This window comes from Piliocolobus tephrosceles, chromosome 19, assembly GCF_002776525.5.
Source record: "Piliocolobus tephrosceles isolate RC106 chromosome 19, ASM277652v3, whole genome shotgun sequence".
NCBI lineage: Eukaryota > Metazoa > Chordata > Mammalia > Primates > Cercopithecidae > Piliocolobus > Piliocolobus tephrosceles.
Window position 1 is genome coordinate 44,385,072 of NC_045452.1, and position 17,860 is coordinate 44,402,931.

The 17,860-nt window shown below is 46.2% G+C and overlaps 1 protein-coding gene across 2 annotated transcripts in view; it reads right to left on the reverse strand.

Annotated features, from left to right (window-relative positions):
• Positions 1 to 9,651: 9,651 nt before the first annotated feature.
• The window catches only part of CLIC6 (chloride intracellular channel 6), a 46,108-nt gene continuing 37,899 nt past the window's right edge, over positions 9,652 to 17,860 (reverse strand). For both annotated transcript variants that reach the window (XM_023189469.1, XM_023189459.1), the window contains 3 exons: positions 17,234 to 17,340; positions 16,495 to 16,676; positions 9,652 to 9,814 (listed from right to left, as the gene is read on the reverse strand). In XM_023189469.1, coding sequence (XP_023045237.1) covers positions 9,653 to 9,814; positions 16,495 to 16,676; positions 17,234 to 17,340 — 451 coding nt within the window. In that variant the 3' untranslated portion in view covers position 9,652. The remainder of the gene's footprint in view (positions 9,815 to 16,494; positions 16,677 to 17,233; positions 17,341 to 17,860) is intronic.

Here is a 17,860-nt window from a genome sequence, read left to right on the forward strand (position 1 = left end):
GTGATTAATCCTTCTTTGATGTTAGACAATCAAATGATTAGACATTGCTAATTTAGTCACAGACTACATCAATGTCCTAAATTTGGGAGTAGCTATACCAGAAAGCAACATGTCCACCAAAAATCCCTAAAGCAAGTGGCTAACAATGTCTGAACTCAGAATCAGATCTGGGGCATGAGCTGCAAGGAACATGATGCATTCCTATGCCTGGGGGACTATTCTCACATGTTATTACTGATGCTAAACCTTTCTCTCTCTGGCCCAGTGTTTAGAACTTAATAGTTGGCAACAGCATAGCAGATTATGTCATCTAGTTTCTGCATTTGACAAATGAGGAACCAAGGTCCAGTGACATGAGCTATTTTTCCCAGAGCCACACAGCCAGAAGTGACAGAGGCAAGACCAAAACTCAAGTCTTTCAGCTACTTCCCATCTGCTCACCTTTCCTGTAGCACAAAATGAGCCAGTGGTTACCTGTGGGGTAAATCACCAATGCTCTCCAACAGGGCATCCATTTCAGGTCTTGCCTCAGTCTGAATCCAGCTGTCCTTGCTGTGCCTGGAAACAGGACACAGCTCTCCTGACAGCCCAGCTTTCCTCTCATGTTAGTTGTGCTATCAGCTCTAGCATCTTTCATTGCTAAGCAATGATGAGGTGATTCAGCTGTCTTGAGACCCAAACCTTACCAGGTGGCTTGGTTTCCTGTGGCTGCAGGAACAAAATACCACAGACTGGGTGGATGAAAACAACAGAAGTGTATTATTCTCTCACCATTCTGGAGGCCATGATTCTCAAATCCAGGTGTCAGCAGGGCCATGCTCCCTTTGAAGGCTGGAAGGAAGAATCTTTCTTTGCCTTTCCCAGCTTCTGCCAGTTGCTGACCATCCTTGGCCTTCCTTGGCTGTGGCAGCTTCACTCCAGCCTCATCCTCTATTCTCACATGGCCTTCTCCTCTGTGTGTGTCTTCTCTTCTTTTGAGGACATGAGTCACACTGGGCTTAGTGCCCACCTTAATCCAGTATGACCTCATCTGAACTTAACCAATTACCTCGGCAGAGACCCTTTTTCCAAATAAGGTCACATTCAGAGGCTTTGGGTAGACACGAATTTTGAGGGGACTCTGTATATTCCAGTACACTGGGTTTTACATGTGTGCCCAGAGCTGATCTCAACCAACTTCCCCAAGAGTAGAAATACTTGGTAGGTGCAGCCTTCTCCATCACTTCTGTTCGTTGGCCAGCCCCACCAGATGCTGTTTTAACCCAGCCCCCAGACATTAGACAGAGCTAGAAATCACTTTACAGAGCATCCAGCCAATGGCTGGTAATCCTGCTCCCCCTGAGAATCACTTAGGGAGAGTTTAACAAAACCAGTGTCCAAGCCGAGAGGTTCCCATTCAGCTGGTCTGAAGTGTGGCGTGGGTATTGGTAGTTTTTACAGCCACACCGAGGATTCTCATATGGAGCCAGGAATGAAAACCCACCAATTGCTGGGTGCGGTGGCTCAGGCCTGTAATCCCAGCACTTTGGGAGGCCGAGGCAGGCGGATCACCTGAGGTCAGGAGTTCAAGACCAACCTGGGCAACGTGGTGAAACCTCGTCTCTATTAAAAATACAAAAAAATTAGCAGAGTGTGGTAACAGATGCCTGTAATCCCAGCTACTCAGGAGGCTGAGGCAGGAGAATTGCTTGAACCTGGGAGGTGGAGGTTGCAGTGAGCTGAGATGGTGCCATTGTACTCCGGCCTGGGCAAAAGAGCCAGACTCCGTCTCAAATCCGATCTTCGCGAAAAAAAAATCACCAATCTAGCCCAAGTTTTTAGTTTTCAGATGAAAGATGCAAGGCAGATGAGCCTTCAGTCATCACTCCTCCCTCCATCTACTGCCATCAGTAATCCTTTAAGCTGCCAGTTCTCCAACCGAAATGTTCTGCCCCCTCTAGATGGGACAAGGGCCCCAAAGTTGGCAGAACAAAGTCTTTGTGGTGTCCAACACCCTTTACTCATGAGGAAGAAGCAAATAAGATCCCTGCATGACCACCAGGCAAGATGGCAGCCACCTCGCTGCCGTCACAACCTCCTCATCAGTGAGTGATACACACTCGTGACCTCTGGAATGACACAGTGCTTGTGTAGGCTTTGTACACTGTCAAGTGCTCTGCAAATGTACATCATCACTCGTATCACTTCATTTGTGGTAGCAGTCTCTCAGCCTCAGCAACTTTGCAAAAGTTCTTAAGCGTATACTTCGCCCGCTTATTCATTTAGTTTCCATGACACGTGTCCTTGGGTCTCTATCTGGGCACTATTCTGTCTTCTTATTGTAATTGCACATTTTTTAAAAGCAAGAGTATTTCTGTTGCCTTCTTTTTGATCTTTATGCATCCCAGTACGGTACTCTAGACAACAAATTCTTTCTCTTGCCCAAGCTGGTGAAAATATGCCAAAGTATGCAGCAGAGAGGTCTGCCCAGCACCCGAACTATCGCCAATGACCTGAAGTTTTTCTTTTGAACAATACTATCTTTTGGGACCAGTAAGTCATTTATGAGCTGAAAAGCAACAACAACAAAAGCAAAAACAAGCCATTGAAAGATACCAATGGAGGCAAAGCAAGTCCTACAGCTCAGCACTGTCCAAGAACTCTGGGCACCTTCCTATCTCATTTTCTGTTTCTTGGCTCCACATGTGTGAGATCCCAAGATCATAAGAAGGAATCATGTCACCAGAAACAGGCCTCTGCAGCTCAGTCAGTGACATATATAAAAACGAACAGGCAAAGGACTTTAGGAAAATAACGTGTTTTTTCTTTTATCTTAGTTCAGTCCACACTTTGGGGAAAATGTATCTAAATGATAAGTATATACTACTATAAACATTTTAAATGATTTAACACATGAAATGACAAGAAAGGGCTGGCTGGAGTCTGGGCAGAGTGTCTAGGCAGGTCTGGGGGCCACTGGCCTCCCCCTGTTCACAAATCTCATCACAAAGCAAATCACAGCTTTCCAGAAGGTCTACAGGGCTTACACACCTGTGGCCTGTGCCACAATCTCCTCTGCCATTGCCACGGAGTCTCTCTCCTCCCATTCCCTCCCTTCCTCCTTCCCTATCTCTTCCTCACCCCTTCCCACTCCTTTAAGTTCTATTCCTGGAAACTCCAAGGTCAATCTCTTTTTTAGATATGGTGGTTTGTTTTTCTGAGCAGGAAAATGTGGATAAAGTCACTCCTGGGCCACCTTTCTGTGAGGCTGTATGGAAGCTGCCTACTGGTTTGAGGAGAGGCTGCTGGGTTCTTTCCTTTACTAAGGATTCGTTTAAGTCAGCCCTCCAGGATCCAAAACAGAGCCAGAAAAGAGGTAGACTTTGGTGACAGAGGAGCTGAGCACTGCATTGTGATAAAAGTCACTAACATATCACAGTATAATAGTCACTTTTTTCTTCTTCCCAGCCAGCAAAACAGCTGAGGCACAGACTAGAAGGTAGTCCAAGGACCAAGACCTGGCCAACGAGAGGTACTGGGTGTCCAGACCCCATCTGGTTTTCAATACAGTTACACAATGAAATCAAATCAATGGATTTATTGATTGCTTGGCAATTAATGGAGGAACAATTAAGTTGGCCATAGGATAGGGGCTCATCCCCATGGACACTTGAGTGTCCAGCAGTGATCTCTGTGCTCCCACCAGCAGCAGAACCCCACTTCCTTACCCTCTGATCCCACCATGTGCAGCGCCCCCATCCCTCAGGGTCAGGTGAGGAGCCATGGAGGAGGCTTGGGGGACACAGCCATGGGGTGCAGCAGAGAGACTGCCTCCTCCACTGACCACCTGCACAGGCTGCCCTGGCCTTCTGGGGCAGGAGCCATGAGGACAGGTGGGCCCCGGGAGGTGCGCTGGCCCCAGGAACCAGGGCTAGTGAGGAGAGGAAGCAGGAGTCTCGGACCTCAGGATCCAGAACCTTGCCCCTTCCATCAGCTCCTCACCCATGTCTGAGCCGTTGGCTCATTTGGCTCCAAGAGGGAACACTGGGCTCCTGGGCTTGGAGGGGGAGAGTTTCAGAGTAGTCCCAGCGTTCTCTCCAGTTTCTGAAGTACCTGAGACGGTGCCCAGCTACTCCCCCAACACTGTCTGTTTTCACAAAAAGAAAATGAGTGAGAGGTACCAAGCGCAAGTTGTGTTCAAGTTAGGCGTGACAAGGGCCTTCTAGTCCTTGAAGGTATTTCCATGGCAAAACAGAAAGCCACAGGACATAGAGGAGCTCCCCCTCCTGCAGACATTCTTTAGCACATCAGAAAACACAGCCTGACCTTTGGGTGTGGCCATCCTGGAAGCCGGGGCTGAGACCAGCAGGGTTATTTCACGCTTGGCTTCTCTGGCCCCGAAAGGCCGCCCTTTGATGCGTGGGCCACCCTGGGCTGACACCCAGAGGGCTGGGCTAGGTTTGGATGAAGTCTCAAGGCTATGTGGGCATCAGTCCATGGGGGTCAATCCAACTAGTATCTGTGAGGGTAAGGCCCGCCTGGCTTCAGGGAATGGGAGGAAGCGCCACCTAGTGGTGAGGAGGAGGGCCTGGCCTGGGTGGGTGGAGGGCTTTGCCATTAGGGAGACCACCCACATTGATTGATCTGCTTTTTCACCCCTCAGAGCCTCAAGTAAATATCACAAAACTGAAAACAATGTCTCCAAGCCAGACTAGAGGGGTCCTGGACAGAGCTGTCGGCCCACTGTGGAGGCTGTTCAGTTCACAATGTGCCTGACAGAGCGCTAGACCAGCCCTGGACAGCCCCCAGTGACCGGCCGAGGGGGAGAGCTGAGTAGTGACCAATATCACAGGGTGCTGCCTTGTTGTAGGGAACCAGGAATTCAGAGCATAACTGCCTTCTGCCTCTGTGAGGAAGGTTCAAGGTCTTATACACTGGTGAACTCAAACCCTGTCCACTTTGACAAATTACTTTTTTTAGGGCTGTTACCCTATAGGAAGAGTGAATTCCAGAAAAATTAATTTGTATACAGCCAGCTGCTTTGCAGCTTTTATAGAGAACTAAGACACCGTCTTCTACACTATTGTGAAATATTGTTCCAATTTTCCAGATAAGATGAGTGAGACTGAGAGGTGTAATGTTCATTCAGATATGCCAGAGGTGGGCCGGGTGTGGTGGCTCATGCCTGTAATCCCAGTACTATGGGAGGCTGAGGCGGGGGGGGATCACCTCAGGTTAAGAGTTCGAGACCAGCCTGGTCAACAATGAGAAACCCCGTCTCTACTAAAAATACAAAATTAGCTGGCGTGGTGGTGCGTGCCTGTAATCCCAGCTACTTGGGAGGCTGAGGCAGGAGAATCGCTTGAACTTGGGAGGCAGAGGTTGCAGTGAGCCGAGATCACGTCATTGCACTCCAGCCTGGGCGACAGAGCAAGAGTCCGTCTACACAGCTCACTGCAGACTCCATCTCCCAGGCTCTAACAATCCTCCTGCCTCAGCCCTGTGAATTATGTGTGCTTAGAATGAAGGACATCTTGGTTCTCTTAACTGTAAAATAAAAGAAGGGTTGAGATTTTCTTGTAAAAAAAATTTTTTTAAAGCTTGCTGGACATGTTGCTCATGCCTGTAATCCCAGCACTTTGAGAGGCCATGGTGCATGGATTGCTTGAGCTGAGGAGTTTGAGACCAGCCTGGGCAACATGGTGAGACCCTGTCTCTACTAAAAATGCAAAAAAAAAAAAAAAAAAAAAATAGCTAGGCGTGGTGGTGTGTGTCTGTGGTCCCAGTTACTTGGGAGTCTGAGGTGGGAGGATGGCTTGAGCTTGCGGTGGGGAGTACTGGGGACGGGGTGCAGAGATGCAGTGAGCCGAAATCACGTCACTGCACTCTAGCCTGGGTGACAGAGTGAGACCCTGTCTCAAAAAAATTACAAAAAAAATTTTTAAAAAGCCATTCATCTAAAATTCTTCCAAAGCCTAATTATGAACCACTGGAAGGGGGAAGTTGAGGGCTGGGTGGGTTGTGCTAAGAGTGAGTTATTGCTTACCACTGGGGGAGGGTGAGAGGGGACGGAGCTCATCCTGCATGCCGGCTGGGGGTGGAGGGTGTGCGTGAATGTCTGTCTGTGGGAGTGTGCTTGTGAGTATGTGAGAGTGTGTGACAATGGTGTCACACGTTGGTGTACACAAGGATGTGTGTCTACTGTGTGTCTATCTGCCCGCCCATCTTGGGGGTGAAGGGCTTGAACATATATTCAATTCCTAGAGGTAGACTTATAGAATAGAAATGATTGAGACCTCTGGTCTCTGAAAGTCCTCTTCTGGGCAGATTCTGTCATTGCATTTCCGTATGCTGCAGTATCCACAAAGTAGAACCTTGTGATGCTCTCATGTTCCCTTCCAGCCTGCTTTAGGACATTCTGTGTTTATAAGGAAAGTTTGGAGGCCAGGTGTGGTGGCTCACACCTGTAATCCCAGCACTTTTGGAGGCAAGGCAAGTGGATCGCCTGAGCTCAGGAGTTTCAGACCAGCCTTGGCAATACGGAGAAACCCCGTCTCTACTAAAAACAAAAAAATTAGCCCAGTGTGGTGGTGCACCCCTGTAATCCCAGCTACTTGGGAGGCTGAGGCAGGAAAATCGCTTGAACCTGGGAGGAGGAAGTTGCAGTGAGCCAAGATCAAGCCACTGCACTCCAGCCTAGGCGACAAAACGAGACTGTCTCAATTTAAAAAAAAAAAAAAAAAAAGGTAAAGTTTGGGTCTTTATAAACTAATTTTCAGGCCGCTTGGGCAACTAGAATTAAGAATGGAATCCTCTCCATCCAGAAAAACTTCCACACAGCCTGAAAAGAATAATTTATTCACTATTTGTTCATGTTTACATTTTGTATGGTATGTCTTGAAGAACAAATGTATTTTGTTTTTTAAAATACACTGTAATGAAGATTTTGGTCCAGGAGAACAGCCCTGGAATATTTCTCACCTCCTTACACACATGTAAGTTTTCAGGGGAATCAAGAGGTGTGGGCTGGGGGCGGAGCTGAAGGCAGAGTTGGGGCGGGGCTGGGGAAGACCACCCAAAATCAGTCCCTTTCCTACAACTCCACGTAAAAGTGGAACACCCTGCAGGGTGTCTATGCCAGTCACCTGGACAAGGACTGTTCACAGGTGTCTTTGCAGGCCTCTTTAAGGCTCCTTTAAAATGTCTTTGTGATTCACAACTGAAATACGGATTATCTCTAATTCAAATGCCCATAATCTCAGATTCAAACTTGCTCTCACTATTTTATTTTATTTTATTTCATTTCATTTCATTTCATTTTATATAGGGTCTCACTCTGTTGCCCAGGCTACAGTACAATGACCTGATATCAACTCACTGCAACCTCCACCTCCCAGGCTAGAGTGATCCTCCCACCTCAGCCTCCCTAGTAGCTAGGACTACAGGTGTCCACCACCATGCCCGGCTAATTTTTGTGTTTTTAGTAGAGATGGGATTTCACCATGTTGGCCAGGCTGATCTTGAACTCCTGACCTCAGATGATCTGTCTGTCTCGGCCTCCCAAAGTGCTGGGATTACAGACATGAGCCACTATGATGGGCCTGTCCTCACCGTTTTAAAAGAAGCCCATACCATTCATTTTATTTCTTGAAACCTAAATGGGGAATGGGGAATGCCAAAAAAAAAAAAAAAAATTAAAGAAATTGGTTCCATTTAAACATTTTTATAATTTGTTTCATTTTCAAGGCACAAAGAGTTTTGTGGATCCCACTACAGGTGTCATTATGTCAATCATTTTAATGCCTAAGAATACAAAGTTAGCACTAGTAACATCTGGTAGTCTAATAATTCATCATGCTTAAATGTAACATTACAAAACTACATTTTAAAATCTGCCCCCTAACCAGATGTGAAATAACGTAGACAAGGGTGACACATGCTAGACACGACCTCCAAAAAACGTATGGTTGACAAAGATGGCCGACCACTGGGGTAAAACTGCAGCAGTCATAAGCGGGGAGAGAAAGAGACCACTGTTAAAGACTTTCTTTTGCTAGACATTTTTCACTTAATCCCAGGATAGCTTCTGTTAATGCATCTTACTCTCCTTCAAATGAATTGCCCCTCGAGCAGGTGTGCACATTAAAAATGAGCTTTATAGCATCAAACACATACCACAACCAACTCTACAAGGAGGGTTTTCTGTAAGATGTGTGCGAATGTCCGAGGAACACATTCTGGCTGATAAGGCTCAGCTCCTGTGAGGTCCTGATGAGTATCTAAACAACCTCACATTTTCTCTTCCACGCCTGGGGTTAAGCCCGGCACTCGGCCCACACACAAAGCTGTGATGAGAGGTTGGTTAGGGATGGTGGAGGCAAAGCCACAAATCAGCCAGAAACTCTTTTGAGTCAATAGTTTCTACTTCCTCCCTAACCGGACCATTTACCAGAACTGGCCAGGACTTGTCACCATGAATTTAATCTCCCTGGGTTTTCCCTGCTTGATGTCTAGATGAGACAATGAAGGGCAGAAAAACATCAGTGACCGTGCTAGCCCCACACGATACCACCAGCACTGAGGGACTGCAGCCTTGGGTCTCAGAGAGAGCCTCCAGGAGAAGGAACCAAAGTGTGCTTGGTTCATGTTTCAGGGCAGGGGGGTTCTTCAAGTTGCTGCAGATATTAAGAGTCCTGCTGAAGGCACAGTCTCCAAGAGAGGGGAGGGAGCAAGGACAGGAAGCTAGAACCAGAGGCACCGATAAGCACCCTCCACCTTGCTTTTCCTGGAAGCAGAGGCAGTGGCATCCTGGAAGCAGAAATGAGGCAGAGTGGGGGTGACCCAGGACTTCCGGTTCCTGCTGGTCCTTGCATGGGTGTCTGTGGGCTCCACAATTCCCCACTCCTTAAAATCTAACCTCAAGGATCTTCTCTGGTACTGCAGTGCCCAGTCTTTTCGTATGGTGTAAGTCCTCTGTGTATGATCATCCAGGCATTACCAAGAGGTCCCCTCACTAGTGCTTTAAAATAAAATAATGCAATACCATATATGAATGAAATTGTATGTGTGTGTGTGTGTCAGAGAGAGAGAGAGCAAGATACTGAAGATTTGGAAGATGTTCTCCAGTAAGTTTTCAGTAATTAAGTGGCGTAAAATTGTAGGTGATTTTTAAAATGTCCTTCTTTACACCCTCTGACATTGCTTTAAAATATCAAGACAGGTGTGTCTCAGTTTCTAATTACAAAGCAGTATTTTCATTTTGAAAAAAATGTAGCTAATGTTTTAGAGAAGAAAAACAGGCTCTCAATGATTTTAAAAACTTTCAGAGACAGACCAGTTTTTTTAAAAATTGAAGGAATTGAACCCAAACCTAATTTGTTTTCAAATTTAAAATGAAAAACACGCGCCCTAAATATCATAGATTCCAATGTCAGTGAATGTCACAGATATAAATTAACATAAACTGAACAGTTGGTGTGTCTAACAACAGATACTGGTATATTCAGATACACGAGTGAGTGACAAATTACAAGACTGTGTATCATTTGGGGTTGAGTGGATCCCACTACAGGTGTCATTTTGTGAAGGACTTATTTGGGGGAAATGCATAGAACACACTCTTTTCGTATCCTCGCTCACTCAACTGAAAAATAAGACAGAAAACAGCCCAGCTTCATTTCATTCTTTTTGCAACATCCGAATATGCGTGTTCAATCTCTTGATCAGCTGGACACGTATTTGTGAACTCATCTCTAGCATAAGCATTATTCAAGTATCTCCAGATGCCAGTCATTTCAGAAGGAAATTCAAAATCTCTGTACTTCTTGGCCACAATCTGGAAATGAAGAGAAAATCATCAGTAAAGGGGAAACTTACTAAGGCAGGCTCCCAAGTCAGACAGTCCATTCTTTTGAGGCATGTAATACATTCTTTCCCAGCTCTCCATGTCATCCTATAGTCATCCGGGCTATGCACCATTTTGACTTGCATAGGGCCGTCTTGGGTGTGGGGAGGGCTCTAAAGGTCCTGGACTCACTACAGTGGCTGCATATAGTCCCCACCAGTTTGTCACAGACGGGCCTTGGGATCCGCTGGCATGAGTATGCTCTGGACTCTGGTGGATTTCTCCTTGTTTAGAGAAGAAAAACAGGCTCTCAATGTTTTTTTCCTTGCCTGTTATTTTCTTTCCATATGTTGTGCTACTGTGTTATTAGGTGCTTTGTGAATAAAGATGCATGTTGGATCTGCCATTTAAATGGTGCCCTCTCTTCTTCCTACTTGCTGTACCTCACTTCCTGCAGTCCCAAACATCTGTGCATTTTATTGCTCCTGAATGCCATCATGCTGCCACTAAGAGCATTGTCTGATTGCAGGGCCCACCTGTGCGGAGGATAGATTCACGAACAAAGCAGATGCAAATCCCTACCCTCATGGGGACGGTGGGTGTAAGGAAAAAGCAGTCGAGAGACAGCATCACGAGAAACACAGCGGCGTGAGACGCTTCCTCTAGCAAGAGGGGTACAGCTGGGGAATTAGTCAGAAAGATGTGCAGGACACTGGGGACTGTGCCAGTTTGCTCGGGTTGCCATAATAAAGGAACACGTGCTGGGAGGCTTAGAACAACAGAAGTTTACTGACTCCTAGTTCTGGAGGCCAGAAGTCCAAGATCAGGGTATCAACAGGGCCATGCATCCTCTGAAGGCATTCGGGAAGGATCTCTCTCCACTTCTGGCAGTGCCTTGGCTGTGCAAGCCTAACTCCATCTTCACACGGCCTTCTCCCTGTTTCTGTGTTTCCAAATTTCCCCGGTTTGCAAGGATACTGGCCATCCTGGATTCGGTCCATCTCACTTCAGTATGACTTTATTTTAACTAATTACATCTGCAAAGACCCTATTTTTAAATAAGGTCACATTCTGAGCTACTGGGGGTTAGGATATCAACAGAGGAATTGGGAGGAGGGCACGATTCAACTCGAAGTAGACACCCAGAGCCACAAAGGCCAGTTCGGCTTCGCTGCCTCCCATCCCACTGGTTCCCCGGATGTCTGCATGATGCAGGTGTGGGATTAACGAGAAGATCTTTGGGACTTACTGTGGAAACTTTGGAGGACGGCAGTCATTGATGCAATGTGACAGCAAAGAAGGACCATATCATTTTCAAAGAGCCTCCTAAACTGTTTGACACCTCTTCCTTGAATGCCAACTTCTTGATACTCATGTTAAGAAGTCCGCTTTTCTTTTGTTTGTATGCACCTGGTTTTTCTTTGCCCATATTTTTGTTTTAACTTTCCTGTGTACATTGTTTAAGGCCATGCCTCTGAATGTGTCACTGAACTTGGTTTTCTGTCTTTCTTCTGTACGCATGTGTGTATCACCCTTTCTGGTCATTTAAAAGGTTTATGGTCATGTTAACTCTCCAGTGGTTTCCTATATAACTTTAAATATATAGGAATTCTGTATTTCTTGATTTATCAAGTTTGTTTTGTTTTCTGTTTTTTTGAGACAGTCTTGCTCTGTCGCCCAGGCTGGAATACAGTGGAGGATCTCAGCTCACTGCAACCTCCGCCTCCCAGATTCAAGCGATTCTCCTGCCTCAGCCTCCCAAGTAGCTGGGATCGCAGGCATGCACCACCATACCCAGCTAATTTTTGTCTTTTTAGTAGAGACAGGGGTTTCACCACTTTGTCCAAGCTGGTCTTGAACCCCTGGCCTCAAGTGATCCACCTGCCTCAGCCTCCCAAAGTGCTGGGATTACAGGTGTGAGCCACTGCACCCGGCCTTCATTTTAGATGCTGCCTGTTAACTCGTGGTGATGACAGATGAGGGAATTTATGTATCTATGATTCTTTCCATTTCTTCTCCCTTATCCTCCTTCCAATGGTGGTAACAACATAGTTTATTATATTCTGACTCTATTCTGTCCCTATAATTCCCACTGCTGTTTGGTCTTAGAACTAGTTTCAGATTTAAAGGGGTTCTCTGTTTAGTGCCTATTTCGTTTCACATACCTTCTCTGTTTTTGGATTCTTACTTTGATTATGATTTTATTATTTCATCATAGAGCAATTTTATGCTTTTTAAAAAAGAGACCAGAGGTCTAGGTAAAAATGGTAATTGCCTAGATATAAAATTCTTACCTCACACATCCTTTTCCTTAATTCTCTGTAGATGTTAAACCACAGTTTTCTGATTTGTAATGGGTTCGTGAAGACATCTGGGGCCAGTCTGAATTTCTTCCCTATTTCGGTGGCTTTACTCGATTTCATTCTTTTTATTATTATTACTGTTATTGTTATTACAGTATTATTGCTGTTTAGGTGCCAAAAAGGGTTATTTTTTATTCCCAAAGCTCAGTAATGTATAAAGTATGTCTCAGTGTGTTGATCTTTCTGGCGCTATGTTTAACATGGCATGTCATTTAAACTAAAGATTCAGGTCATCCTTTAGAGCAAAGTCATTTCCTCCTTGAACACTCCCTTTTTTTTTCCTTTTCCTTTTCTGTTCTCTTGTTCCTGGTTATGTATACCTCGGATCTCTCTAATCACCTTTTTTCTTCTTCCCCATTTGATTTCAGATGATTTTCTCAGGCTTGTCTTCCAAATCACTGACAGCAAGGCTACAAACACATACCACATACCACAACCAACTCTACAAGATGTGTGCGAATGTCAGAGGAAATGAATTTCAGCCACGTCTTTGTCCGTGTCTTACTACTTCTAATGGGACTTTTATTTCTGCAGTTCTTTTATTTGTCTTTACTTTTCTTCTTGAGCTCTGCCAGCCTGATTGCCATCCCCTTTGTGATAGTGTATTTTTCAACATCTTGTGTCTTGTCTTCGAGTTTTTTCTCAGAAAGCCCATATTCTCTCTCATTTATTTGGGGCTGTGGAAAAGTTTCTGTATGAAATGTTCTTTGATGTGCTGGAGGAGCAGTTCTTGATCATATATGTATTTCCCATCTGCCTTTTTTCTGTTTTTGTTTCTTGTCTTTATCATTCCTCCCCCCAACCCCCTCCTTTTCAATCAACTCTGTCTACACCAAGGTCTGATTGGCTTTCTCTCTGGTATTGATCATCTTTGAATGAGGCAGATCTACTGGACCTATCATTTGTTTAAAAGCAGTGGGGAGGGCAAAGGGAATGAGACAGGGCAGGTGGCCAGCCCGTTGGAATATTTGCTCCCAAGCACCTTCTCACCAACCACTGCTCTGCCCCAGAGAGACACATTAGAGTTGGGGTTAGGGTTAGGGTTAGGTTTGGGGTTAGGGTTAGGGCATCCTCCACTCTGAGGCTCACAGATTAGGCAGAAGGCCACTGTGGCTAAAAACAAAGCTTGGGCAATTTGTAATCTCTCTCTTGACTTAATTTATTTTCTCTGCTCAGCAGTCACAATGCAAAATGACACTTCCCTCCTTTCCTCCCACTTTACTTCCCCTCCAGACTGTTCCTCTGGATTGGGGGCTGGGTCAAAGCCTAGAAAGATGGTGCCTCTGTATGGTTCCTCCTTCAATTCTGCCTCCCTAGAGCTCTCAGCTCAACAACGGTCTCTACTGGGAAGGTCCCTGCCGCCCTCCTGGCCCGCCTCATGCTCTAGTCCTCAAGCAAGGAAGTTTGAGTTGGGCATTTCAGGACTGTGTCCTTTACCTTTTGAGAAATCTGAACTTTGCTAATGATATGGAGAAACATGTAATGGTTCTGTGGCTCCTCCCGCTGAAAGAAGCTTCCCACTCTTTAAGTCGGTGATCTGTCATCCCTTTGTAGTTTTACAAAAGATGATGCTAATACCCTATTTTTATAGTTTCTGCTGGGTTTCTGGCAGGGGAATAAATTATAAATCCCTTCACACTCTCGTCTTTTACCATAATTCCCTTAGATTGATTCTCATTTCCTTGCAGAAGTACTCCATCCTGGAAGATCATTAAGCTATTGGGTGTTGAGTGCTAAATGGCTTTGTAGATTTTGCTGCTGCTGGGTCTTATAGTGGAGCCGTGAACTGTGATCTCACTGTAAAGCTTACCCTTTCTACTGAAATTTAAAATCATCTTTTCTCATGGGAGCTACACAAGGGGCCATGAATGCTCTGTGGCTGGGATATTTCTCCCCCTCTTCCTCAACTTTCATGTATATCTGCAATGCTATGCTGGTCACAGTAGGGACTAAAAAGCATTGACCAAAAGGGACTCAGTCAAAACACAACTACGTAAATATCCTGTTGAAGGCAGCTCCCAAATTTAGCAGGTTTTGAGGGGTGGAGATGCTTTCATTAAATTTTGGATGTTCTTGGACTGGCAAAGCTATTGAAAAGATATCTGCCCAAGAGATCGGCAACCTCCTGAAGGCCTGCATTTCAACTCAGTAACCGCAAGCACAAAAAGGAAGGGAGAAAAAGGGAGCAACAGGGCCAGGACTGAGAGAAGAGGATAGAAAGAAGAAATGCAGGAAGCCAAAGGCAAAAGAATGAAGCAGAGTCACCAGGCTGGCTGGGAGCCCAGAGGAGCCTCAGCACCATAGACTGTATGAAGCTAACCTGTAACTTATTTATCTATTTATATATTTTTTGACAGAATCTTGCTCTGTTGCCCAGACTGGAGTGAGTGGTCACTGCAACCTCTGCCTCCTGGGGTCAAGTGATTCTTGTGCCTCAGCCTCCCGAATGCATGGGACTACAGGTGCACACCTCCACACCTGGCTAATTTTTTAATGTTTTGTAGAGATGAGGCTTCGTCATGTTGGCCAGACTGGTCTCAAACTCCTGGTCTCAAGTCATCTGCCCATCTTGGCCTCCTAAAGTGCTGGGATTACACGCATGAGCCGCTGCGCTTGGCTGCTAACTTATAATTTCTAAATGCTAACTAAATGGGTTATTAGAACACGCAGTCCATGACTTATTTTTCCCAGTGTTTCTCCCATCTCCCCTACCCTTATACCAACCACCTGACTCTGGCCCTGGCAGGATTTTAATCATTAAAATGCCCCAGAGCCAGGCATGGTCTTCTTCCTGAGGTATCTGGAGCTGCTAAAGGACAAGGACATAGCAATCTCATCATAACAACCACATTCGACTTCTTTAAGTGATAGAGCGGCTGGGAGGGCTGCTTTGCTGAGAAACACCAACAGCTAGGGAGTCCGAGTGTGAGGATATCTGCTTGGAGCTCCAGGGGTCACTCTCGGAAGCAATGGATCGGGGACTTACATTTCGTGTGTGTGTGTGTGTGTGTGTGTGTGTGTGTGTGTGTGTGTGTGTGTTTTGAGATGGAGTCTTGCTCTGTCGCCCAGGCTGGAGTTCAGTGGCGCAATCTCAGCTCACCACAACATCTGCCTCCCAGGTTCCAGCAATTCTCCTGCCTCAGTCCCCCAGGTAGCTGGGAGTACAGGCGCCCACCACCACACCCGGCTAATTTTTTGTATTTTTAGTAGAGACGGGGTTTCACCATGTTAGCCAGGATGGTCTCGATCTCCTGACCTCGTGATCCACCTGCCTCAGCCTCCCAAAGTGCTGGGATTACAGGCGTGAGCTGCCACGCCTGCCCTGGGGACTCACGTTTCTAAAAAGCTCCCCGGACAGTTTGTATGCCTACTACCGTTGGAGAACCACTGGTCTGGGAGGTCTTTAAGCCCTAGTAATACATGACTCATGGCTCTTAAATCATGTTCGGCTACTATATGCACAGGCAGGGCACCAAATATGGCAGAGACTCAGCCAAAAGCTGCCAGCTGCTCCCTGGTTGTTGAGGGTCCATTTTTAAAAAAATAAATAAGTAATTAATAACCTAATTGTTTTTAGAGATGAGGTCTCACTCTGTCGCCCAGGCCAGAGTGCAATGCCACCTCCTTAACTCGCTGCAGCCTCAAGTTCCTGGGCTCAAGTGATCCTCCAGCCTCAGCCTCCCATGTAGCTGGGACTACAGGTACACGCCACCATGGCCAGCTAATTTTTTTAAAATTATTTTTTGTATAAATGGGGTCTCTTTATGTTGCCCAGGCTGGTCTTGAACTCCCGGCCTCTAGCGATCCTCCCACCTGAGCCTCCCAAATCATTGGGATTACAGGCCACTGCACCTGGCCAAGGATCACTGTTAAGAGCTAAAAGGACACTCCTGTCACGCCTAGAAAGGGCCATGTAGAGCCCTACAGTCACCAACAGTTGACTGAGTTCACTTTTTAACAGCCCCAGATTCCACACGCCTCATCTCTAATTCTCAAATGCTAATGCCAGGTATAATCTATGAAATTCCTCAGGCTGCTTTCACATAACCTCTCTTTAGGCTGCGTGAGTCAGGCTGAGAGAGAAGCAGAAAGTGGGGCCACGTTCCCAGGCACTTCCCGAGAACACCCGAAGCCCATCTTCTGTGTGTACGAAAGCTGGGGTTCGGCTGTCCCTCACAGAACTAGTGTTTTTAATCCAAGTGTCCACATTTCAGACTGTTTAAATGTCTGGCCCAAACACAAATAAAAACAAAATAAAACAAAGCCCAGTTCGTGTACTCAGCACACGTGTCAGGAGAGAAGACGAACCTTAATAATATGGAGCTTGGGTAAGAGGTTGCAGTCAGCCAGCGTCAGCTCGTCCCCATCCAGAAACTTCCTTCCAGAAACAGCGGCATCCTCCGTGCTGTAGGCATCTATTTCATCAGGCAGAGGGCTATTTAAGTAATTATCCAGTTTCCTCAGGGCCTTCAGCAGGTTCTTTTCATAAACTAAAACAGGAAGACAAGAAATCACAAAGAGAGGTCTTGCAAGTGTGTGTCACTTTTCACCAGCTATGATGGAGTTTGCTTCCCTTCCTCGCTGAGACGTGGCCAACCAGCAACGGGTGCTGGGAAGGCAGGAGGTGGATGCAGAATATCTGAATAAAGGGCTCACTCCTCCCTGGAAAATCACACTGCTGCTGTCTACACAATATTGCTACTTCTAGAAGTCATTTATGTATTCAAAACTATTTATGGAAAGCCTGTGGGGAGGCATGGACCGGCAGAAACATCATTGAACACAATTCCCGTGGTGTGGCCGGAACACCTGGGTGGTGACTGTTCTCCCTGAAAATGTTGTTTTCTGGGTTCCCAGCCTCAAAAGAAGCATTCCATCTCTTGAAGCCCACATGCAGATTCAAAGTTGGAGGAGCTTTTTCTGTATCTGCAGACTCACTTCTCTACCCACTGGGACATAGATGAGAATGTCCCAGGAGTGCGGGAGCCGCCGTGCTAAGGCTCAAGTCCGTGTTGAAACAGAAAACAGGAGGATGGGAGGTACTCACTCTCATTTGCATCCTTCTTTGTGTTTTTTATAAACGCTGAGAATTTGGCGAACACGTCGTTTCCGGCCGAATTAGACTCGGGATGCTGGGTCCCCAGCTTGGGATACCTTGAAAAGTTCAAGATTGGAGGATCACAGACAAGTGATGTTCTAGTTAAGATAATACTATACAATGGAGAAAAACAGCTTTCTCTGGGTATAAAAATGAAAAGCTTTCCTTCAATGTTTTCCTGACCCTTTTCCTCTTGAAAGTTGGGAAGTCACACCATCTAGGAGAATGGCACTGGATGGAGAGGTTTGGATGGTGGTGGTTGTTGATTCTTAGCAGTGGCCAGTCCTGGGACACAAGAACCCACCTGACCTTGCTGGTCTCAGGTCCCTCCCTAGTAAAATGAAGGGGATGGACTAGAAATAGCTCCCCTGAGGTCCAACAATCCATGATACTTCTTCCTAACACATACCCCATAGCTTCCAGCAGGGTGTCTAGGATACAGCCAACCACCCACCCTGGACCCATGTTCTCCCTCTTCCTGCCATCAAACCCTGATTGCCAAGCTGCAGGTGCAGCGCAATGAAGCCCAGGCCCCTGAACTGTAATCTGGTTACACCAGGGGTATGATGAAGGAAG